Source organism: Cylas formicarius, unplaced genomic scaffold, assembly GCF_029955315.1.
Source record: "Cylas formicarius isolate icCylForm1 unplaced genomic scaffold, icCylForm1.1 PGA_scaffold_7__23_contigs__length_41026272, whole genome shotgun sequence".
NCBI classification, from domain to species: Eukaryota; Metazoa; Arthropoda; class Insecta; order Coleoptera; family Brentidae; genus Cylas; species Cylas formicarius.
In genome coordinates, this window is record NW_026844352.1 from 37,302,564 (window position 1) to 37,328,412 (window position 25,849).

The window sequence follows — 25,849 nt, forward strand, 5'->3', positions numbered from 1 at the left end:
ACAAAAATGTTGAAAACTGTGTTTATAATTTCCTCTACAATCCATACCTCAAAAGACAAAACATGATTCGATGTATGAAAAGCGATGAAAATGAAAATTGTATGGCGCGTGTTTCAAAGAAAACCTGTGTACTACAGTTTAACCTCTAAACTAAGACTCTCAAGAAAAGTCGGTTGCTACAATAGCGGTTTTTTAACGCCTCAATTTGTAAACCTTAACTTATCGTGCATTCCAATTCGCCCCCTTTCGGTAAACACTCCAAGTACAACGCGATCGCTCTGGTTAGGTAGGTCATAGTACCGTAAGCGCCGCTGGGGGCGCTGTCGTAAAAATGTTGACAGATGTAAGCGGCGCCGCCGCACAACAGGCCGCCTGTGTTGGTGGTTTCGCGCAGCTCTTTCGGCTTCGCGCAGCACAGTGTCGCGTCTCCGTCGCATTTGATCTGGAACAACGTTGGAATAACTTTTAGTACAAAATAGGGCGACAATATTACTTGATCTTCCAAAAATAGTTCGTTCGCTTGATGAACCAAATACTCGATCTGGACGATGTTGCCTAGAAACGGGGCCACGTTGTATTCCGCCACCAACGTGAGCACCATGAGCGCTTCCACAATGAGTTGCCTGTATTCGGGCTGCGGGATCGTATTCAGAACTGTCTCGACCGCTAACGCGAATTTCAGTTCTCCCGGTGTCATTTCCTGGGTCAACGTTTGGGGCAGCACTTTTCCAGCTATCTCGATGCCGTGACACTTAACATATTCATTATCAAAAACTATCAACCTGGGGCGTTAGAACGTCGGAATTACCCTTTCGAGAACGCTCCATACCCTCGGATAGAAATCCCGCGGGACCCTATTCAAAGCGCCGTCTAGTCGCCGCCTCCTCAACCACTGGCCTTGGCGGTCAGGTTCTATGTCGTCGGACGACGTATCGGTAGCCAAACTAATGTGACTTTTCTGCGGAATACATGGATAGGAGAGTTGACGGCGAGCACCAAGACGACCTCAAAAACTTACTTTACTAATTCGACTCGACTTGTTGCTGACTATGGAAAAGTTACCCCGTCCGACTGCAACCAAACAGAATCAAATGGCGACGTGCTAAACGCTACGAGAGACCTGCGTACCGCTACTTATCGCGAACTCCTTGCCGCTAATAATATGGTGCAACAGATTTTTCATTTCGAAGGGGCTCAAGTTGAGCAAGTGCTCGGACGCTTCGTCGCCGTCGCAAATTAGGGTGCGCGACAGTTCCGTGGCCATCACTTGAATTATAAGGCCCACCCTCAATCTCAGCATTTCCAAAAACAATTGCGGCTCGGTGCGGATAAACATGGCCAAATAGACGAGGAGCTCTTGGGTCAGCATCGCGGTACTGTCGTCTTCTCCGTACGCTTCGTGAATGAGAAGTCTGAGAACGGTCCGATAGTATACACGAATATATCCAATGACGATCAGTACCTAAGTTCGCTTTCGGGTAACGGCGCCGTGATGGTATGTTCGTTGTTCGGTGGCATACCTACTGTGATCTGCTTCTGCCTAACCAAAAGATCGGTGACGGATTTAGCCAGGTCTTCGACGCGTTTTCCCAACATGCCCGCCGTGTGACGTACCAAACCCCACATTTTTTGTTGACACGCCTTCTCGTACAACCCTATTAAATTGCCGTAAATTTTATTCCCAATGAAGATTAAAAAACGACCGCGCACCTTTCAGCAAGTCTCGCACCGTAACGACTTTGCCGTACTCCAACATGCCGGTGTTGAAATCCAGACCGTTCGAATCGACCAGGTACTGCAATATGTCTCCTTGCTCGTCCAGGGATTCCGATTCGCGCAACATCGCAAACAGTTCATCAACCTAAACCGACTACTTTATTTTTCTGTGCTTAAAAACTGATCGCTGAGGAATAGGTTCTGACCTCGGTATCGGCGTACTGAGTTTCGCTTTGGGTCCTATGTTTGGGCGCGCTTATAGCAGGTAGTTCCTTTTTTCCGGCTTCTTTTCGCACCTTTTTCTCTTCTTCAGGGGTGGGGGATCTAATTTCCCGACGCCCATTATCGACGGCATCGATCGGGTTCGCCGTAAAAAACATCGAACCTCTTCTTTCCAATGTTACGTTACTTTCCATGCCCAACGTTTCCGCTAATCAGATCAAAAATGACGAGGGTCGTTGTTAAACCATCTTAAACATCGCTCGAGGGTGGTTTTGTTTTTAGGAAAAGTTAAAAGCAGTGTTTATTGTTTATCGATGTGTAACGGGCCTTACCACGTGGCGAACTGTTAATTAACAAGTGAGGTAAGCACTTACTTAGATGTTTATCCTATATTTTATAATACTTACTCTCCACTAATGGATGGCAGGAAAATAAAACATTTAAATGAATAATAAAGCTAAAAAGTGATTCACTCGAAAGGTTCGAAAACTTTTGCGGGGAACATTTAAAAAAAATAAATAAGAACTAAAAGTTCAGATTTTCACGAAATTATATATTATGACATGGCAATTATTTCGACAACACCGTGTCTTTATCAAATGTAATATTTACAAACTACCTGCTACTATATATACCGAAAAATGACCATAAAACCTTAATTAAAGTTGTTGCGAGAATTTAAGTTCAATAAAGAGAGGTATTTAAATCTAATTGATCGTTAAGCAATAAATTTGAATGTCTCGTTTTGTTAATCTCCATGGCTTCCAATAAATTTAATTTTCTACTTTTTGTGTCTGTAAGATATCAAAATTGTCGTCAAAAAGGTGTTTTTCTGTATTTAAGTGTGTAGCATAATTAGAATCTAGACTATTGTTTTCAAACACTTTTATATGTTCGTTAATGCGTTTCTTGAAGGATCTACCTGTTTGTCCAATATAAATTTTAGGACAAGATCCACATTTCAACCTGTAGACACCTGATTTTTGGGATTTTGGACATTTCGATTTATTGTTTTTTAAATATTTTCCTATTGTGTTGTTAGTTCTGAAAGCTATTTTTAAACCACATTTTGACAAATGTTTGAAAAATCTAATTTGTTTTGCACTTTCGTAATAGTTAAGTCTAAAAAATTAATAGAGTTATCCTGTTTAATCTCGATAGTGAATTTTATACGATTATGTATTGGGTTAATGTAATTTAAAAAAGAATTCAATTGTCTGTCCGTTCCAACAAAGCAAGCAAAGACATCGTCCACATATCTATACCACCATAAAAAACTTTTACTTAAAAGATGTTCTAGTATGATATTTTCCAAATTATCCGTAAAAATCTCGGCTAACAAAGGACTAAGTGGGTTTCCCATAATCAAACCTTCTTTAGAGATATAAATCTGTCCATTAAATTCAAAATAATTTTGGTCTAAAGATACTATTAAGCAATCTAATAAATCTTGTTTCACCAATGGGTTAACCTGCTTCCGAGTTAGGGTCAAATCTACTAAATCTATCACATCCATAGGTGGAATACTGGGAAATAAGTTTTGTACATCAAAAGACAATAGAGTTGCGTTAGAAGGGATTTTGATATCTTTAATTTTGTTGATCAATTCAAAAGAATTTTTTATTGCAAATTTTGGTTGGTGTGGAACTTTAAAATATTTACTAATTTTGTAGAGAGTTTAACTGCTGGAGCTGTGACATAGGACACCACTGGTCTAATCGGCATATCTTCTTTATGTAATTTAACTAAAGAATATAATTTAGGCGGTTGTGGATTCATAATTGTTAAAAAATATTTGTCTTTGTCACTAAATAGTGTGGAGCTAGCAATTACATCCTTGACTTGTTTTTGATATAACTCAGTAGGATTTTGTTTGATACGAAAGAAATGTTCTGGTTTAAGAAAATTGTTGGTTTTTGAAATATATTCTGGGAGATCAATAGCTATGACTGTCTTCCCTTTATCTGCACGTTTTTGATAGTTTTAACTAGTGACATTTGAGAATTTTTTTTGTGTTTGTTGTTATCTATTAATGTTTGTTTAAATTAGAATCGTTAATGTCCTTAATTGCTAATTTACAATCGATTCCTAAACAGTGTAATTCTCTATTAGTGTGCGAGTGTTGTAAGTTAAATTTGAAACCTTTTTCCAGAAATTCAACTTCATTTTTACAAAATGTTGTGTCTGTTATGTTTATGAACCTATTGTAAAATTGATGATCGGTATACTTTGTAATTTAACATTTAAACTTAAGTGTAAAGTAAAGTAATTTGAAACCCTTTAAACAAGTTTGTAGGAATTTAAAAAAGGCCAAATTAAAATTAACTTACCGTCAACGTTTATGGACCTGGTTTTTTTAACGGCTCCACGCACTGACATTTTCCTCTTGAGATAGTGCCTGTTACGATTTCTCGGAGCATTCGGCATTAACAACATGGACCTGTGAGACAACGACTTCACCAGATGTTCTTCCAAGTATTGGTGGACTTGAGGGTTTAACTCTAAAACGAAAACGTTTCTTTCGTTACTTTCGACAGTTTGGGTTGATAAAACACTTACTGTCGGGCATTCCCTCCTCGTGACACCCGAGAAAGCTTAAATTAGTGATAGAACTGGTACTTAAAAAGTCGTTGAGTTGTCCCAGGGTGACGCGTGTACCGCTGATATATCCAGATTTGAGTTTCTTCATTGTGGTTACCATCGCCAGCGGTATCTTCCCGTTTTCTAGCGCGTTAAGAAAATTAAAATTGACGAGGCCGCAGATCCATAACGTAAAATGCTTGAAGCATTAACACAACAATGAATGATCCTAACAAAGTATTTTGCTTTATTGCTTTAAATATCTCCCACATAAAATCAACTGAACACTTGTCACTGCTTTAATGAGATAGTGGTTGGTTTAATATAGGAATCGAGCCTACCATACCTAAGTAGTGCTTTGTAGCGACAATAGTAATAGTAGGTCTTCCGAGCATGTTACGCCATGTGATGGTTAGGAAAGCTAGATGGGCAACTAGTTTATCGGCCAGAAGCGCCATATCGTAGCTGGTATAGTACTCGTTCATGTCAATATTCTAGAAAGGGTCAGACATGCAAATAATATTTAGTAATTCAACTACTAGAGCAAACTCTATAAAATTATATTTGATTTGGAGCCACAAATAATACACAAAAACTTCCGTTGAAAACAAAACATTACAGTAGAAAGCAAAAAAAAAAACATTAAAAGAATATTGGTACAGGGTGTTTCATAAACAATATTGCGATAATGTTGGAATATTATTTTTATTATTTTATTATTTTTCTCTGACACTCCTGTGTCTATTTTGATATTTTCCTGACCACAAGACTGATAAAGAATCACCCTGTACGCCGTTAATTTGCTGATAAATGAACGAATAAAATGATTAAAGCTAGTACTGAGTATATCAGAGAGACAAGACTGGGTAATTTAATTTATTTATTTATTTATTTATTTATGCAGATAAAAATCGATAAGGTTGAACGCTCATATACTCAGCTTCAGCAAATGATGTCCGCACATGTTATTTCCCAAAACGTATGTACCTAACTGCAACCTTCTGCACACTATTGTGACCAACGGCCTACCCAACATGTTTTGCCAACTTGACTTCAAAAAATTTATCTCACTCTTGTAAATGTCGATCATGAGCTCATAGTCAGAGGCTATGTAATTGTGCGACAAATCGGTAAACTAAAGAAACAATGCAAAAAAAAATTAAAAATGGTCAGCGATTTATTTTGAACTAGTTATGCTACTCTCCACTTCTCTTGCATTGAAATTTAATGAAAACTCACCTGGGGAGTAAAAGCAAATATTTTATCACCCAGAAGGTACAATTTGCTTGTGCTCAGAATGCCCACGTCTCTGGATTTTCTGCCCGACAGACCCAATTTTTTATTTCTACCCAAATAAGTGTAAAGGTGGGATAAAACTCGTGCGGGTTGAACCTAAACAACAACTAAAAATATTTTCAAATTTTGACAATTTTGAAGCAATTTTACTTCAATCGGTGCAACCTCCGCAATGGTTTGAACCGCAATATCGTGTTCCATCAGCTTATCCCTAATTTCACAGTCCTCTGCCAGTATTACAACCTGTACCACCACATCAGGTTTCTTTTCTGAGCACAACCTCCGATTTAATGGATCCAGTTCACCTGGAGCCAAAAATTTCTAAAAATAATAAACTATGTGGAAGCAAACAAGAATTTTGATTCAACAGTCTAACTTCTTGTAACAACTTTCCAATAATGTACAAAGACTGAGCCCACAAGAAAGTAGTCTGACCTAATGGTATTCGTTGCTGGCTTCCAGGTTCTCTATACTCGGCAGCCACGAGTTCCGCAGGTACTGCATACAGTTCCGGCACTAATTTTAAACCATCCTCAGTTCTAATCATAACCTCAAATCAAAAATTTGAAAGAATTTTATAATATGTGTAAATTATTCAATACCTCTTCCAGGCGTTCAGTGTAATCTGCAGCACCATCTCTGTTATTCATAAAGAGACAATCCAAAATTAAATAACAAAAAAACATGGGCCACTCACATTCAATATGTTCAAACATTCTTAATTCCCAAGGTTCATAATATAAACGGTTCGGGTCCTAAAATGTATTGAATTCAAGAAACAATTTTTTTCAAAAAAGTACTTACCTCTTTAGGGGTCTTATACCCATCCCTCAAGAAGCGTTTGCAACCATAACGACCTAACAACTTTTCCAGTATACAATGCCTAGTATAGTTTATAAGACCAGGATCATCAACAGCAAATGCCGGATAGCTAATAACTGATAATAAGCCACTATCTATTTCTTTTGAACTTGACTCTCTCGGTAACATTGACTAAGACAAGACCAGGAAATGTTATGTTTTAACATCTAGCACCATTTATTCAATAAAATTACCTGTAACACCGCTTGACATTTCTGAGCTTCATCAGTTAAAACATGTATTACACTATATGGGCCGCCTCTAGCACCAAATAAATCTAATTCATTCATTGCTTCTAATGCTGCCTTAGCCATTCCAATGGAACTCGCATTTAATTCCGGTAGTCCGTGATTAGATTTATCTCCTCTCTCCCATACACCATAATCAGGGGTACAATAAGCACACTCTATGTAAAATACCAAATTTTGGATAAACGCTACCTCATCCAAATTAAATACAATCTAAAAATAGAATATGAAACATGATAATCAGGGTAGAGACACAAACTAACTTGCAAACCAGATGCAGTCATTTGAGCTAAGGTTAATAAGTATAGAGATATGGCATCAATTTGCAAGTGGCCCCATTCATTGTCCCCAACAACAATCTGTCCAGTTTCAGAATCATATTTTGCATGCAATGAATCAAGAGGGTTCTGTGTCTGCTTAAACCTTTCCACTTTATCCTTCTGCTGCATCATGGCCATTAACAAACCTCTCATGAGTTTAACACAGGACTGCTCGAGTTCATATGTTTTCGCCCGATCTTCATCCTGATCTGCCATTTTTTTATATGCCATTGACAAGCCCCATACGGACATTACGCAGTAAACGTTATCCCTAATCCATGCATGCTTGTTGCTCTCGCTAAGAGGAAATAGACCAGTTACTGGATTTTGCTTTGACATAATTATTTTATGAACCACTCGCTGGTAATAATCCAGGCGAACACCGGAGTTACTTCGACTTCGCATTTTGTCCGATTTTTAATTAGAAAACGGGAAATTTATAAAGCAAACTTTTATTTTGGCAAGTTTACCAATGACATTTCAATGTCAATTCCCTTTAAAATGAATATAAATAAATAAACCAGCTTAGGTTTCTTCTTCTTCATTCTTTACTTCTAATGGCCACGACTGCCTACGGTCATTCGGCCAGCTTACACAATTTTTCACATTATTCAGGTATCCTAAAGAATGCCTTCTTAAGAGAAGGGTCTGGACCAATCCATCATCTTCCAGGTTATTTAACGTATACAACAACGGAAAAAACTTCTAAATAAATTGTCATAAAATGACGACCGCAATTATCTTATACGGGATATCCGATCCCATCCGGCCTGGTTACCAGCGTGAATACAAGACATCCGGCAACCGTGTTAACATACACCTCATGGAATTACACATCACGAATCCGTGTACATCCGCGTAAGACGAACACTATTTCCCAAACTTGTATACACTACGTCTCTAACACTTCGGATAACAAATATACATAACAATATTTTCTTTAAACGACACTAATTTCGACCGATTTCTACAAATTTTTGGAACCGGGCAGGAGCAACGTCCGCCATGTGCAATGGTTTCCTCACGAAGTCACCAGCTTACGTTATGTAGTAATATCTTTTGAGATTTAGAAAAAAATTTTCCCGAATGATCCCAGCATACTGTGCCAATAAAAATAAGAAGGAGAACAACGTCAGTATCGTAACGGGGGTACAAATTCTTGATATGGGTGGTAGCGCGTATTAGATATTTTGCTTCTTCTATGTAAAAACGATTAATAATATGACCAAAGTGTTTGGGGAAAGTTTTCTCACAGAAATCAACAGGTAAATAAACAACGCGCATTTAGAAAACTTTTTTAATTATAAAATATTCTTATAAAGATAAAATGTACAAAGCATTATATAAACAATAAACTATATTATATTAAAAATATACAATAAAATATAAAATATTTACTGTAAGGCACAGAACGCTGATTGTGAGGTATATGTAATTGAACTATTGTAAATAAATGAGCATCGAAATAAGTAGTGTAACCAACGTAATAATATGGCAGTGGAAATGCTGTTGATTGGATGGTGTGTACAGAGGCTCAAAACTATATACAAAAAATAAAGACAACTATATCATCGATAAAAGTAACTAAATATTAACAATTTTTGTGTATTTACAAAAAATAAAGCATACAATGTAAAAAGTTATGTTATTCTGCCCAGCAAGTGCGTCTAAATATACATTCATAATTTTTGTATTATTGGGTACATAATTTTTTTTTTTGTATCAATTTAAAATCACTTTTCGATCACCTAAAATATACTATAGAATAGAAATTATAATCACAAAATACAGTAAAAAGCTAACAGCCAAACCATATGGTAGCTTATAAATCAACTCCTCATTTGATACGCCATGCAAAACAACATAATGCCTCGTACAGGAATTACAAGTTTGCACGGAAAATCGCCATATGAAATGAACGTGAAAATTTGAATGCACCTATCCCAAAATAAACGATACATGTATTTCATTTATTATAAATAATGCGAGATATAACAACGACTTCAAAGCAACTAAAAAAACAATCTTCGGAAAATTAAACAAAACCATACTTCTCTATTGTAGATCTATGATTATAGTTTTAGTTTCCTAATTGATATGCGTAGAGGTTCTCTAATTTTACGGATATATAGTAACATTACTTTCAAAAATCGAGCAGTCTTTAGGTTGTAGCAACCATCGCCAAAACACAAATTTTTCATTGTGCTCAGCGATGGAATACTTTCGTTTATATTTTCAGTTAGTAACCTATTTCTATGTAATTAAATCTAATAAATGGATTTCATTAGGAACAAAATTTTCAAAAAACTTTGACATTACCTATTTACTATTTACAGAAAAAAAATGACTATTCTTTTTTGTATATCCACACAAAAAGGTTTACAATACTATATATAGTTTTTTTTTTAAATTATATTTACGTATCAAATTTGGTTTTTTTATATTGCACAGATCAAAAATATATGTCAAGTTCAAAATGATGGGAAGGTTCTCTAAATAGGTGCTCAAAATAGGTACATTAAATTATGTTTGGTACAGAGCGAAGAAATAATTGGCTCCTCTATGCTTCCATTGATTTCTGGGCATCAAATAGAATGATTTTTAGTTTTCGTCTACTTATTTCTTCAGACGAAATTGATTTATCTGAATAAGATAATCAACCTAAAAGTCGACAAACAATAGAATATGTGGTTATAAAGTATTTCATAACGTTTAGGGTAAAATTTTTAATGCTTTTATCCAAAAGGTAATATTGTAATTTTAAAAGTCTTTACCGATTACTCAAATAAACCATATAGCTATTAGTTAATATAGTGGTCCTACTATGGTAAATATTTTTGCACCGCAGGCGGCATCGATATTTTCTTGAAGAAGTTATTTTCCCCCTACGCCTCCACACACGATATTTATTGACGTCGATTGAACTGAGGTGGCTTTTACTTGATGAAAATCCATTTATCAAAATAAATAAAAACTAAAAGTTCAGATTTTCACGAAATTATATATTATGACATGACAATTGTTTCGACAACACCGTGTCTTTATCAAATGTCATCTGTCAAATCACATTTGATAAAGACACGGCATTGTCGAAACAATTGTCATGTCATAATATATAATTTCGAGAAGATCTGAACTTTTAGTTCTTATTTATTTTTATTGACGTCCTTTAGCAGCCTTGTTGGTTGTTGAATGCCGCAAGGTCATTGGTTAAAAACCCTTTCAACATTTTTTCCACAGTTGCTTCATAAATTCCCATAGTGTAGCACAGCCAAGGAGCTCTATATACCTAGCAGCTGTACGAAATGAATAAAAATGGAAAATTAAGATTTGAAAACAATGTTATTGGCCATTGCAGCAACAGTGCTCAGCGTGTGGAGCAAACTCATATTTGACCGCCCCGTTATCGCCTTTCGCAAAGACTTGTGCGAGTTTCACGCAAAAATAAAATGCCCGCGTTTCTAGTGGTAATCGGATATCATATGATTGACGAGAAAATCGTTGAAATTTATCCTGTACCAGCAAATTTCAAGTAATTCGGACTAGAACAACGCTAAATAGTCAGAGATATCGCCTGCGAGATAAGTTGGGGATATTCGTATCGATTTCAGCAAAAGATTTTAACAGGGACAATAGTTCGTTTATCACAGCATGCTGTCTTTTTACCTATTTAGAAACCTACAAATTGTCGGAACCTTTTTCTGTGGCATATCGCCCACGTCGGGGCTGCAACCATATAAAAAAATAATACACGGTGTCACAATTATATAGCTTTCTCATTTTTTATTCGAAGCGTATTTTGATGCCTTCCCCCGAAATGAATTCTCTTCACGTCCGTCATTCTCCATTATCTTAACGAAAGGCACTCGTTATATACTTGGATTTTGTCGCGCGTCGCATTTCAAGGAGAGTGGAGGGGGCACACTTTTATGTGGCCTGCTAATTGTATAAATGTAATTTTAAAAGAAGCTTTCCGCAGTTGAAAATTATTGAATTTCGTATAAGTCGGTTCATGTTTTGAGCGAACGACCCCTGTGCTCGTGCCCAACAGGTAGTAAAAAACAAAGAGGAAAAAGAAGTTTGATATGGTGCCTCCCTATCCGCTGCCCATTAAAATACGGCGCGTTGCGAACGACGAAATGGGAATTAAGGTACACTTTTTCACTATATATACAAACACCTTATTCGGGCACGTTTTAAAAACTAAATTCAATTTGAAAAATGTTTTTGGAAGCGCTAAATAAAAATATTAATATATCACTAGAACACATAATGGACCAACACACTTTTAAAAATGGATGTCGTGCACGTCAGTTGGGGTGAGAACCTGAATCTCGGGGTTTTTTGCCGGAGGCGGGGGCGTGAATTCGTCAGGCCTGATCGACGTCTCTGACTGTTTCGACGCTTCCGAATAACCGGCTGACTCCTTAAGCATGCACTCGATTTGGTGCAGGCATTCCTCGACGTAATCCTGAAATAAAACAAGGGGACCTGACTTGCGAGGAAAATAGACGGTATATTCTAGACCTTAGGTTATAAAGCCTCATTTTTCCGGTCTAAATGATTTACTGCCGTGGTTGTCACAATATTTTTCTGGCGACACCGCAACAATTGTTAATCAAATTGAAGTTCACACTCCACGCTCTCGTTTTGTGACCATTATTGTTTAACTGTCAAAAAAGAGTTAAAAATCTTCTTGAAAATTCACTATTCTAATAGTTTTTGAAGAAAAATGTCGGTATTTCTATTTTATTTAATTTTTGGAAGATCCCATGGCTCCTGACAACCAGTCAGGAAATATTCCCCAAAGAATCACAGTAGGTCATGGATTTTTGTTTAAAAAATTCAAATTGTCACCGCTATGTATGAGCTCCGAGTGTGACGGCTAGCCTTCCGAAAGGTTGATTGAACATTCACATATAAAAACTGTCGTGGACACATGTCCAATGTACGCCGCGGTAAGAAGGCGTCGCGGGAGTTTTTTTTTTTTTCAAAAACGCCGTTTGAACGAAACTTTATGAATGGCTCGTCGCTAATACGTTATGAATTTGAAACGTAGACACGTACAAGCTCACACATCCACACATCAAGGCTGTTAAAAATTTATTGTTTGTCTACCGCCGTATCCGGTATTGATAAACGGCCCTGTTTTGCCGGTTCTTGATATTTATTTTCGAACATTTTTAAACTGAACCGAACGAACCCAGATATCGATACCTTTGATGTTAACTTGCGACTCTTCTGCGTAAAAATTTCTACCTGCCTTAATTGAATTCTCGTTAATTTCGTGATATTTTCGGGGACCCGGCAAATATTTTGACCCGCGATTTAATTGTTTAATTAAGTTATGAGGTAAGATTCGATTTCACCCGTGTATCTAGAGTTAAAAACGCATTTCAGTATCAATTCGTTTACTGTCACCATTAAAGGATCATCGGTTGGGAAATATTTCGTTGGCAAAGGTCGTTTCAAGGTCAAACGATTACCAAGCGGCCAAAAATATTTGCGATTTGAACAACATCCATGATAAAAAATCAAAAGTAGTGTAATTTAGGAAAATACGAATTTCAGGTGAATCAAATCACGGGCACATATTACCAGTTTTCAAGAGTTTCATTGTGAAATAAAATTAAGAAACATTACACGCAAAACAGTTTCAAATTCGACAGTACAATTAAAGAAGTTTCAAGTGATTCTTTACCTTTTCTATATTCGTTATTTCAGTCAGTTGCTGCAGGAGGGCGTCAGTCGCGTGCCCGCTCTTCGTCGTCCAACCCAAACCGAATAAGGCCGAAGCTATGCTCGAACAAGCGATGATGCTGGGGTGATACCTGGAGAACTCGAATTCTGAAACAAAGACGTACTGTTAAAACCATTTTCTATAAATCGTAGTCGTAGTCGTAGTCAAAGTCAAAAGATTGATTTAGTTTTAATTACTTTTGGTAGTGACAATAGCGAGTTGGATGAGTGTTTCAGCATTAGTTAAATCCAGTGTGTCCCAAAAAGATTTTTACAAAGCAAGTTGTTGAAAGATTGAACTGATAGTACGTGTCCTAAGAAAAGTTGAAACTAATTGAATTAGATATATAAGAGAAGGTAAACAAAAACCATTCGTTTACCTATAATAAAAATGAAAAATGTACATTTTTCTGACGCCTCTAGCTCTAGCCTCTAGAAAACCGCACTGAGAGACGAATTTCTGACCCATTAACTTGTCAACATTGCGAATTGTCCCTCGTTTTAGCGCTCCGCACTTTCAATGCAAATCAGGCGAATTCGGCACTTTTACAAAAACCACAACCGCCGCATAAGACCGTTGGTATAGGCCCGAAGTGATCGTCTCCGAGTGGCATTCCTCGCGTAAAAAAGACCATCCGCTAAATCACGTCGTACCATATTCGAACCCATTAGTCGGTTGCCGGTGCGTTTTTCTTCGGGGCGCGATGTTGCGTGTCCAAGAGATCGACCGATCACTTTATATTCACTATTTTCATAATTTAACCGCGACGATGCTATCACTAAACAAACACGACGCGAAAGGAATGAAACGCGTCCATTAAAAAATGAACCATCGCGCCAGGAACTTCCAATCGAAGTGGCCATTGGCGCGCTCATTCAAAACTGACATCACATCGTGACTACTTCGATTCAGACGGGCTATATTTGATTTTTTATATATTAAATATAATATATAAATATAATATAATACGACATCACCTACATCAAAATCAATCAAAATTAAACATTTATAGCTAATATTCTACCTAATCAAATATACGTATTTTTATTTTTATATTATATTTAAATGTAACTTTCACTTTTTTAGGGATATTTTTTAATTCAAGTGGAAACTGATTAAAAGTCAAATGTCTACATAATCCAACACTAATTCTCCTAAATTACCTTGTGATCTTGTCTCGCAGTCATAAATTTCATGATTGAACGTAAAACGAGAGGATTTTTGTAGATCATTTTCTGTCCGTGCTGTTATAGCAGTTCGAATTGGCGATCTAGGTGATGAGCCAACCGGTTTTGGTTGCCTCATGTTGGACAAATCTGATACATGTACAGAAAGTGTAATTTTATAGGTTAGGGTCTTCACCCAAAGGATTGCGCCTCTACCTGCAACTTTAGCTCAGCTCAGCTTCCAAACCGAGTCCTAGTCGAAACGTTAAATTTTGTTCGCACAACCTCATTTTCAACTTATCACAAACACTAATATAAATAAAACTATAACCATTGCGCGATATACTCGGCAGTGATGTCGTGCAACCTTCGTATAAGATATTGACTCGGATGTTTCGATTTTGCTATTCTTCCGCAGACGTCATTTTGTCTTTCCCATTTTTTAGGCGCCGAATTTTCTGTATCTTGAGAATGCTACGTAGCTATATTAATGGACCTTCGTAGATCGACGTTAACCACGTCAATGCACGGAACAGATGGCATGCCTGCGGCCTCGGCTCATTAAGAAAAATCATCGATAATACAAATGCGACGACTTAACGCGATTACGCCTGTCGTTTGGAGGGAAATTCTGACCCCCCAAGGCTTGGCACCGTCCTTATCGTCTCGTCTACGAAGCGTGAAGAAACTCGCGCGTCTCTACGACGGTGATAACCCGTAAATGAATTTAATGCTTCCACGCATTAATAGCCCCGTTTAAGTCCTGAAAAAATTATCCTCGACGTTGTAGCACCAACTTCAAACTAAAGCAGAGATCCTCTCCAGCCGTTTTTGACCTAACTTAGGATTTAGCACTGAGTATCCACCAATTAATTAAATAATGGTTATTTTTTGCGTTTCTGATGTTTTGTATTTCGCTGAATATAACGACAAATTAACTTAGACGCCAGTAAACCTCAAAGTAAACAAACTAGAAGAATTCAAAAGAGATTTATGCAACCACCGCAAAATTGGTTTCAACGCATGTGCAAAATTAAAATTAGAAAAAAAATCTGGGGTACCAGTCTCACGGTTCTAGAATTGTCGGAAAACAATGCTGGAACGCTGTAACACTTAGGACCTGCTGGAACGAATCTTATAAGACATTATTCATAGTTTGTGAATAACTAACTTGTTTGAGAGTTGTGCCACGTTATTCATGCAGAGGCGCATCGGAAGGAATCGCCTTAGAACTCAAAAAGGGTATTGCGAAAAGCACAGAATGCCTGGTTATCTCGCACGAACTGCTCAGAAGAAGAAGTCGGAGATTTGTCATTAACACCGTTGCCACATCTCGCTATATTTCATGAACACTTGTTTATATATTACATCTTTGCTATTTTTTGTCGTCGAGTTTTATGATTTCTACTTGCATTCGTCTTGCACCAGCGTAGTAGCAATGCCGAAAAAGCCGAAGCGTTGAATGGCGCTTTATGGAACTGTATATGACACACATCTATTTTCGGTGTCATTAAAAACCCCGCAACAAAGCGCTAATCAAATAGGTCTATATAATGCTTTCCTGCGGGCGGGCGGCACTTTTCAATGTTCGCCGTTCCTCGGGGATCGGCTGCCTCTTGGTCCTGCAACATCCGTCGCGCGAGACCGAGAAAGACCTTGAGAGCCGCCTCGGATCGTGAGAACGAGACGTGTTTGGGACCCGCCGGGCCAACGACGGACGAACGCATTCCGTACTCGATCGTCTTCTGAAAGGCGGCAACGCAGGCCAGTTTTTGTACAAGGGGAATCGTGGAGGAAACTGCGTGTGTTCGCGTTTGCAGAGGCCAGGGACGGAACACGCAATGCCAGACAGACTGGGGACATCTTTTACGTCTGCTAACTTTGTTCAGGTTCTTGCGGGGACCGTTTTAGAACTGTCTTAAGTTTTCGTACGCAAGAGTGAGTTGTGGTTTTAACAGGACCGTTCTGGTTCCTTTAAGTTATTCCATTAACCCTCTTCAATCAACGCGATCCGGATATCTATTTTGTGACTTGTTCGTTAATTATACGAAAGTGGTTCCGGTTACCTGTAAAAACTTGCCTATTGCATATCCAGAAATGTAGCTGCAGGCGTCCACCGAAACCAATTTTAAAAATGGTCTATGAGAAAAAAAGCCTGAGAACCTCCGATCTCTAGCCTCGTCTCTCCGATCAGACTTCAGAGCTTTGATAGTGGTTCTCTGGTGTAGTTCATTGCTTCCGATTTCGTTACTTCAAATTACTCAAAATTACTTATTCCTCGGACCTGGCTTGAGGTACAAAGATGTCAGCAATTAAAAGTGAAATCCAACTTGGACAATATGGAACTTGAACTTTATTTCTTTAATACAATTGTTTAGGTATAGAAATAATGCATACCAAATATCAAGACTCCAAACCCAATATTTAAGTTGCAATAATTAATTCAAGTTGTGACACCCGGCTATTCTAATCTGGCGGGAATGATCGTGACGTCATACCGCTACGTTTCGATCGATACGGCGACATGTTATTCTCAGGTTATAGGCCGAGAATTATATTATTTACGTCGATTTTTGGCTCGTGTAAAGGAGTATTTGTGATTATTGTGCTTTACATGATAATAATGCGAACTTGCATCTATGGCAGAGTCTCGATAGGAATAGGAATTAAGTCATCAATGGCAATATATTTTAACAGAATTTAGGTTTCCACTAGATTAAAAAAATCCTTTTTTTTTGAATTTGAAAACTAGAAAACTTTACACACACTGATTACAATATATTCGATTAAAACTAGTGGCTAGTGGCTAAACAAAAACTTTCGGAGTTTTGTATAAAAGATTTCACAAAAAAACATATCCACCAAAGATAATTATCAGATTGGCCCTTTAAAAAATCGTCATTTTCAAAACTTTCTTTTTGATTATAAACACAAGATAACAAAAGCAAGCGACAGGATCAGGACCAAAAATTAAAATTAAAACCACCAAGACGAAGGAGTTCGTTCGTTCTCTAATGGCTTCTCTATGCTACCGTCCGGCTGGCGCGTAGTCTTACGAGCGAATTGACGTCACAACCGGTCACAGCCAATCACAGCGCGTTTCAAAGAGGATTTAAATTTTACAATTTTTAATTGCTTATATTTGTTACATGAAACTAAGAAATTATTCGTTTTGTGAACTGTGGTTCTTTTAATGCCATAAACTTACTTTTATAAGCAATATTGTGATCAAATTCCCTATCTGAGATGCTGGTACTCATTGATGACAATTTCGAAGGCAATCTTATTTTGTTTTGAACCAAACATGAAAAAATGTGCATTAGCGAGTCCAATAAATCTTGGTTTCAGTTGACCGTTCGTCAATTCGATAATTTTCTACCATACCCGGATATTATTGATAAGAGTTTTCTGGATCATGATTTCATAAATTTGATCATTTCATCGAAATAATAAATAATTAATTTTGGTTGAAAATAAGGCATGCGTATTCGCAATACAAACATCAATATGATGGTCGATCGCATGTCCATACGAGATTTTAGGTGTGTCGTCGAAGTCGATACTTTAAAAGTAAACGGCCCTCGTTAAATCGCCTTAAAATTATCCGTTGAAAAAAGTGTGGCTGTCCCTGCATTGGCCGGCGTTAAGCCTACACGAACTTAACTGTTGTTCTCGGTTCACGGTCCATCATCTCCTGCGGAGCCTACAATTCCGTTTCGTCGATCGGAATTTGCGAATCCGCACGCCATATACATACGAAAGAGAGAGAGCCGGAGAACAAAACGGCGGTAGATCTTTCATCATGGCGGGCAACCTTTTATTTTTGTCGGCCCCGTCAGACAATTTCGTGAACGGGGGGCTCCGTTTTCGGACGAACGTCCGCCACCAAATTACAAACCAAATTGGCCGGCAATTTCATCTAAATATCAATAACTACACGTCGGATTTTTTGCGCTTCGGCGTCGTCGCTTTCGTTCGCCACATATTAAAATTCAACGTTCCCAATGAGATCGAACACGAACGCAGTGCACAAAATAGTTTTTTGTGATAGGAAAAAGCTGCCCTCTTCTTTATTTAATATTAACTTGAGGATTATAAAGTGCTGCTATTGGCCACCATTGCCAGCACATTTCGGCCAAAAAGAGAGGCAGGATGTGCTTGCTAACAGTGATTAGCTCTTAAAATGGCGCCCAGAGGATAAACTGAATTTTTGAAGGAACGATGAAAAAAAAATAGGGATGGACCATTCCGTTTTTAACACCGTATCATTTCAAACCAACGAGTAAGACTTAGCGATGTTCAACAACCCCAACAATTTGATAGCTTTCAATTTATATATAGCATTTTTACGGCAATATTTTCTCCAAAATGCCCACAGGTGGTTAAATGTTTTGAGAAAACGCGTTAAGTATGTGGAGATCCCAGTTTAGAAAGACTATGGCTTAAATTCCAGGTTAGTGTGCGTGAAATTTAGAGGCATGTCCGGAAAATCATTCCCTTCTTTACGCCCTTTCCCTTCTTTTGCCGTCCTGGGATCAGTACATTACCTATATGACGATTAAAGATATGACATCTTAACACACACAGTTTTTGAACGGTGTGGCAGACGTGGGATGAGCCATAATTTGAGTCTTATATAGTCAATTGTGATTGTATAAAACCCTTTGAAACTTAAAAAAAATAACCTTAAAATATTTAACTTTTGTTTCGTGTAACAGATAACATAATTTTTAATGTTGTCAAAATGTCATATGGCAGCTGTCAATCCGATGATGAAAAAAGAGTCTCTCGAGAGGAAAATCAGTTTAAATGCTTTCGCTTCGGTAAATTTCGTGCAATAAATTGAGAATCACATATCGTTCGTAGAACTAATGTAAATAATGTCGCATACAACTAGTTATCGCGGAAAGTATACGATCGGCCGTCTGCAGAGGCGTCAAGTAGCGGGAGGTGCCCAGACGAAACCACATTTATCGAAATAATAATATTGTAACAGCTGTTTTTGTGGAAGGAACTTGATATAATACTTCCTTTATGGGATAGTATGTGTTCGCGACTTTTTTTCGCGAAAAACAATCCCGGCTATCCCAGTTATGCCCGTCGACTATAAATAGATCGTTCCAGAGAGCTTCTCGATTGAAAAAAAAAATGGAAGCAGACACGTTTTACGGGCGAGTTATAAGTTTCGAGATTAGATCGTATACGACCAGCGAGCACAAAGGGAACGAAATTCCGAATCTAAATAACCGAAGAAAGAAACGGACGATGATAAAAAATTGCTATCCGCCGGACCTAAATCTGGCCGGCAGACAGTACAAAGGCACCAGAAAGTCACGTTCTGATATGTGCTGGCCAAGGCGAGTCAACCTAAATGTGGCCTCTGCTTTTGCCGAATTGTTCGCTTTCGGTTTCGTTAATTCGCTTCGCGCGGAAAAGATACGAAAAGAAGATCGCCAATATGGATATTTATATTATATTTGTTTATATTATTATTATAAATATTGCTCTCGCTGCCGATATTTTAGACGGTAACTCTTTCCATGTTACGTTCCTCGCACCATAGATTGCCAAAAACCTTAAACGACTTTGGTCGCCCCGCTAAACTAACTTTCATCAGCATTACTCATACTCATAAATTGCAACACCTGGTATATCCTTTGCTAAATCTATAGTGTTTGGTCGGTTGGTTGCCTGTATGAACTGTAGTAAACTATAACATTTGCTCCCGGTTTGTATACCTATAACCAGGTATTTTATTAAACAAAAAAATAATCAGATTTTATCATTTTTGAGAACTTGTTTATAGCTATTCAAATGTATTGCCTTTAAATATTGAAAAGAGCATTTAACAATGCCTCCTGTAGATATGTCCAGGTAGGATAGTAGAAATAATTGTCTGTAATGATATAATAGTGATGGTGTATTCGGCAGAGTGGTCTGTACATCGTCATCATACGCGAAAAATGACTCCTAGAACTAGGTGCCCTAAGAGACTGTTTCAGCATATGTTCTCCTATCCTATACAGATATCCATTAGATTAATTTATCGTAGTGTCAAGAATAGGTTGGCTAGAATCAGAAGTGAAATTTTTAGTGAAGAGCCACGCGGGAAAAAGACCCCACCACCCCAACTTCAATTGTGCATGGAGCATGCGCCTGGCGCTTGCTAAAGGCGCTATCGTTTGGTGAGCCATAGTTCCCCTAGTTTTTGTACAGAAATGTGAACACTCAATTAAAAACTACCTTCGGCAAGACAATGTTATACCACAACCCCTGCAATTATGGTCTGTCTCAAAGTATATCTTGGCTTTTAAAGGCCCCTCTCGTAAAACTCTCGCATACCTAATGTTACTGGCTAAACCCAACACCCAATACTGTACTCATATAGGTAAGTACGAGTATATCACTAATTTAATGTCACAAGGGACAAGTAATAAACCAAACCAAATTATGCCGGTTTATGACAAACTAAAACCTAACAAACGCATCAATATGACTTCAACAACTGTCGACTGAGAGAGCAATAATAGCATATTACGAAACAAGTGTGGTAAACGGCATTTTAGTCACGAGTTTATTTAACACGAGCGGAGCGGAAGAGAATTGAAAAGTTTTTCTTTAATGTAAAAATGACGAAGGGACTCCGCGACGTTACCATCAGATACGTATTTTTCATTAGTGCTAATGTGATTTTATTGTATCTCAACAAACGTAATAGAATATTTAATCTTTATGCAATACCGATTGGTCCGGTATTTTATTGCCGTCAGCAGGTTATTTCGATAATTGCCGTGAAAAGGCAATCTGATATACTTTAAGACAGACGATACTAGAAACCTCCTCCGACAAGGCCCGTAAAATTACCGGACTTATAATATGTTAAATAGAAGACTGAGACATTGGTGTCATGTAGTACTTATGATTAACGTCTACGTCACGAGGCAACATTATCTCATCATTATCCAGACATCGAACATGTGATTCGCAGCGTGTCGCAAGAGTTACAAAATGTCAAAACTTATTAAGGGAATATTAAAGGGCTTATAACGTTTGTGTTAATTAAAACCAGCATTAGATCGCTCTGAAGGCCGCCATTTTACACGAATTGCTGGCCGCGCGCTTAAATCGTCCCTAAAGGGCCGCACACCCTTGGCAGGTCGTTTTAATGCCTCATTGGTATCGGTCGCGGCGTTTTCAAAATGGCGAACGCGAAAGAATGCGCTGTGGGCAGGGATTGATTGATTGGTCGTAGAAGGGTGGGAGGAGTGTCGCGGGGCGCGAGGTGAGCGAGGCGGATAATTCGAAACCGCGAATTGTGCTTTTACGCCTGCCGCCGAGGTTTTACGGTCCACCGTCTGGCCACCCGCGTTTTGTTTTTACGCGGACGCGACGTTGCCAACTCGCCGAGCGATCCTGGAATTTAGGCAAAAATTCGCCGCGAGCGTAACGGACTTGGGGTGTTACCACGCTCAATCAAATAACGTGCGAGCCGCCGTTTGGCGTCTTCTTTTTTTCTTCCTCTCATTTTTTGTTTTCTTTTCTGTAAGTTTTTTATTATAGATAACAACTCTTACGGTGCCCTTTACTTTGATTTTAATGACATTAGTTTCTTGTGATGGGATTTTTAACTTTTTTGGGTATTTCTGGAAGGTTTCGTTAATGTTTACAGCAGTACTTGTTAGAAACCTCAAATAACTCTAAAATCAGAAACTTGTCGACACCTAATCGTTAGAAATAATAAATAGTTGAGACGAAGGTCCGTCTAGCTATTTGACGGCTGTTAGCCACCAACGAATGTGGAAAAACATTATTTTCTTTCTATATAGTTTTACCATTAAAAATCATAGGCAAAGTTCTATAAAAAAAATGAAACTCACCAAAACTGAACAGTTGTTTTGCGCTTAAAGAGAGGTATGTTACTCTGCGTGACGTCGTTACTGTCAAAACAGTAGTCTCTTGTCTAACACGATTCATATACAAATGGCTCCTTAGAAAGATAAAAAATTCATGATATACTAATTAAGATGTATGATTAATTAACTGAGGACAGTGACAAGTACTAAACTAGACCAAACTATACCGGTTTATGACAAACTAACACCTAACAAACGCATCAATACATCCTTAAAAATTTTAGTAACGAGTCTATTTGACACGAGCGAAGCGAGTGCTTAATAAACAAAAGGGAGTAGAAAAATTGATTTTTCTTTGTTTCTTTATGCAAAAATGACAAAAGGACTTCGTGACGTTATGAATTAAATTACCGTGTAAGATAATGCGTAGTCCACATGTTTACCTAAAAAGCATTTTAAAATATAATTATATCTGATATATATGATGGTTGCGTTAATGCCTTCCGAGTGTGTTCTTAAAAGAAAGAGACAGTAAATATTTCTATAATTTCAAAATCCACTGCGTATTAACTTAATCCATTTGCCATTATGTATACACTTTTAAATTGTAATTGCTTTTAAATTATTCTTTTTCATTTGAAATGGTTCGTGCACTTTGCCTTCATTCATTCATTAATACTTTTTTTCTTTTTTATTTTTTAAAGATTATATTAAACTTGTAAGCTAAAGTAGTATTACTTAGGTGTTTTCTTAGTTTTATTTATGGACAAATTTCAATCTTTTTGTAAATGTTTCTACTAAAAGGGCGGACTCTCGAGGAGTTTCGGGGAAACGCGGCAACTCGGCAAAGACTGCTTACCGGTCAGTGGAAAGAAAAAACAAGGCGGTCTCGCGCTCAAGGCACTCGAGACCTATAAAGCACACACGAACGACACCCACCGTCGTCGCATTCCCGACATTGTGGGAATCGGGCACTGCGGCTGCCGCGGCTGTGCCCTTAACGCCGAACCAAACCAGTCAATGAATGCAAAATATACGCACGACCGATCATTATTCACTTGCGGGTACATCCTCTGCGCAACGTTTTTAATTGCCTAAGTGAAAGACCTCGAAGGCCATTTTGTCGTTACTTTTTTGGTGACCCATCATATACGACGACAGGAAGCAATATATACAACAGGGCAGGACCTCTATGTCTCTAGTAGCTATATGGTCCGCTCGTTAGCAAGGGAGATTAATAAGTTTCATAAAAATGACTTAGAAAGAGGGGAAGAAGTGTCCAATATCGTATTCGTAAGATTATATAATGTTTAGAAAGAGGAGTGAAGTATCCATTATATTCATTCACTTTTTCATATAGCTTGTTGGTAAACAAGAAAAAGGAAAAGGATTAATAAAGATGCGACTTCGAAAGATGGGCAGAAATACGCAAAAATGCAATATTGAATGTAGTCGTTTGATGCGACTTAGAAAATACGACTAGAAACTAATGTTATGATGCTTTTCGCCAATAAAGGTAGGGTGACACTCACTGAAATTCGGAGATGTTACAAAGTTATGTCATACTTAAAGCTTAGCACTAAATATCTAATGAATTCGAATTTTACATATTGCGATTTTGTTGATAGTATAACTGAAAATAGAACTCAGAAAATTGAAAAAAAACTTGTCGATATTTGAGTTAACCAGAAGAGATCATATATCTCACAGCTTGGTTGGCCCAACACGGAAAATAAAGGCACACTTCATTTGGGTGTTTCGTGCAGAATCTTCTTCACTTTCCCAATACTAATGAGTCATCAAAATTTGCTATAGATTAATGATACTCAGTCGCAAATGAAGAAACAAAAACTTATGGCATTTTGATTGAATCACTGCTCAACTTTTTTTTTCAACGTCCGCAATGTCGCGTGTCGGAGCTTTGACCTCTCGCGACCGGTCGAACAGTCCGACCGAGTGAGGGGGTCTGCAAAACAATTAGGGCCATTAGAAAAATTGACACAAATTAATAAGACGAATAATTCGCAGTAAGAAGAAGCGCGGAGGTCACATCCGTCCGACATTGCGAACTATGAAAACGGACAGGGTCATAATCTGTGGGAACGATGCCGTTTCCACATATATTTGGACCCGCATTGGATGATAAAATGGAATTCGCTGTTATCGAACCGATTATGTCACTCAGACTAATCTAGGAAAAGCCGAAAGTAATTTATAACATGACTAAACAAATTAATGAATTAAAAACCACTCGCATCCCCATTAGTTTTTCGGTAAAAGTGTCATAACGCTACTAGGGCACTCTACGTCACGTGTTGATCACTTACCTCTGGCACATAAAGCTATGAGTGTCTTTGCATGGTTCAACACCATGTTGTAGTCGAAACCTAACCTCTGGATGGGCAGCCTATTTAAAAGGTGCTTTAGAAAGTCCTGTGGCGTCACAGCGGCTATGTCCCACTTTAATTTGCTTAAGACTAGAAGTTCCCAGCTCTGAAACAAACAATTATGATTTTTAATTCCTCTGTTGACGGTTTTTTGTTCAAATAAATTTTATATTTGTTTTGGTTACAGTCTAACCTGGTTCTTGGTTAGTTTAGGTCGTGTATTTTCTCTCATTATAGTCAGCAGACTCCTGCAAAAGAGACGCGATGTCGCGGCCATTTAATATAATGTTTCTAGCAAACCTAATCGGCTGTTTTCAAGTATCGGTCGGTAAAACGGCGTTCAAACAATCCTCCCCCACGCATGTTATGTCACACCTACACCGTCGCACATTACCGTTAATACGGGCTTTATCCCAAACAGGATGCCCCGTATACCTGTTGCTGACCCGCGGACCATAATCCCAAAGAAAAAAATGCCAAAAAGCAAGCGCGACAGGTAGACGCACGGCTTCTTGGAACTTTGGAAACAGTATCCTTTTAACTTTTAAAGTCATTGTGCCCCGCGGACGACGCATTAATATGTTCGGCCACGGTGGAATTCTTTTCTGGGGGGTTGCCTTTCCATTGTGAAAATGGCGCCCGGAATGATAAACGAATGCCTACTTGTGCGTGAGAATATCGGCTTGTTGAACTGCGATGAAAAAAGATAATGTCCAACAAGACGTTTTAAATTTTAGGAAGGAATACTAATTGTCAATTTTCAACTAGAATATGATTGGAATTAAAGAATGACGTCATTTTTTTTTTATATTTTCACGTTTGTCAATTCGTGCGGTAATGTCAGATGCTACTCAGTAGATACTTTCGAATTGTCAGCAAACATGCCCAAAAGTGGGAAACTGTCGAATTTGCCTTTATTTGTATGATGACAAACTATTTATTATTAACAAGGGGAACTGACTTCTGCAAAGTTCTTAATTTTTTGAATTACATTGACTTCTTCATTATCCTCGTCGTTCAAATATATTTTTTATAAAACTAAGTTATTACTAATAACAATGGACGATAAAAATAAACACACAAAAAACTAGTTCTGTTCGGGAAATACAAAAGCAATAGCATACCAAAACAGCTGTTTGACATTTGTTTGACGTTTTGCTCCAAAAGTCCAGAGGCGTTCGGGTATACAGTTTACACTCTATTAACAAAAAACTATTCCTACTCCGCTCCAGCATTGTTTTTATTGGCCGAACCCACCTCGCGTTTGTAACAATGTACCCAATATCTAATGATCGTAGAAAAAGTATAGTATGCAACATGTTTGATGAACTTTTTAAGCCAAGAGTGTTGTGTTGGCACGAGCTCCAAAACAAAACTGGTGACTCAAATTTTTGGGTATTGTTTATCAAATTTTAAATGAGACACTGATAAATTAGTTTTAACTAATTTGTTCGTCGTAG

General features: G+C 37.9%; 2 protein-coding genes across 4 annotated transcripts in view; both read right to left on the reverse strand.

Moving 5' to 3' along the window:
- Positions 1–15: 15 nt before the first annotated feature.
- Positions 16–7,754, reverse strand: LOC132705322 (probable phosphorylase b kinase regulatory subunit alpha). 3 transcript variants are annotated; one of them, XM_060675844.1, is made up of 18 exons: positions 7,187–7,754; positions 6,870–7,136; positions 6,619–6,807; positions 6,417–6,569; positions 6,191–6,364; positions 5,965–6,135; positions 5,758–5,910; positions 5,506–5,653; positions 4,498–4,662; positions 4,269–4,439; positions 1,923–2,146; positions 1,711–1,861; positions 1,463–1,655; positions 1,129–1,412; positions 1,019–1,071; positions 809–958; positions 494–751; positions 16–442 (listed from the first exon to the last, which is right to left on the reverse strand). In XM_060675844.1, exons 1-18 carry the CDS (start codon positions 7,646–7,648, stop codon positions 215–217), a joined length of 3,594 nt encoding a protein of 1,197 aa, XP_060531827.1. In that variant the 5' UTR covers positions 7,649–7,754; the 3' UTR covers positions 16–214. The 3 variants fall into 3 exon arrangements, with proteins under 3 accessions (XP_060531827.1, XP_060531826.1, XP_060531828.1); XM_060675843.1 differs by lacking the exon at positions 5,506–5,653 and adding an exon at positions 4,865–5,012 and having other exon boundaries at positions 7,187–7,753; XM_060675845.1 differs by lacking the exons at positions 5,506–5,653; positions 6,870–7,136; positions 7,187–7,754 and adding an exon at positions 4,865–5,012 and having other exon boundaries at positions 6,191–6,353; positions 6,619–6,759.
- An 863-nt stretch (positions 7,755–8,617) lies between these two features.
- The window catches only part of LOC132705470 (G1/S-specific cyclin-D2-like), a 37,579-nt gene continuing 20,347 nt past the window's right edge, over positions 8,618–25,849 (reverse strand). Inside the window, exons 3-5 of the mRNA XM_060676056.1 lie at positions 24,330–24,495; positions 12,945–13,090; positions 8,618–11,714 (exon numbers count right to left, since the gene is read on the reverse strand). Of these exons, the coding sequence (XP_060532039.1) occupies positions 11,532–11,714; positions 12,945–13,090; positions 24,330–24,495 (495 nt within the window). The 3' untranslated portion in view covers positions 8,618–11,531. The remainder of the gene's footprint in view (positions 11,715–12,944; positions 13,091–24,329; positions 24,496–25,849) is intronic.

Bases quoted from the DNA above. Each gene is read 5' to 3' on its own strand.
- LOC132705322 (XM_060675844.1), bottom strand. From the start codon at position 7,648: ATGCGAAGTCGAAGTAACTCCGGTGTTCGCCTGGATTATTACCAGCGA. The intron at 6,570-6,618 runs GTAAGTACTTTT...AATACATTTTAG, and splicing joins GGTATAAGACCCCTAAAGAG to GACCCGAACCGTTTATATTA. The intron at 5,654-5,757 runs GTGAGTTTTCAT...TTGTTTCTTTAG, and splicing joins TATTTGCTTTTACTCCCCAG to TTTACCGATTTGTCGCACAA.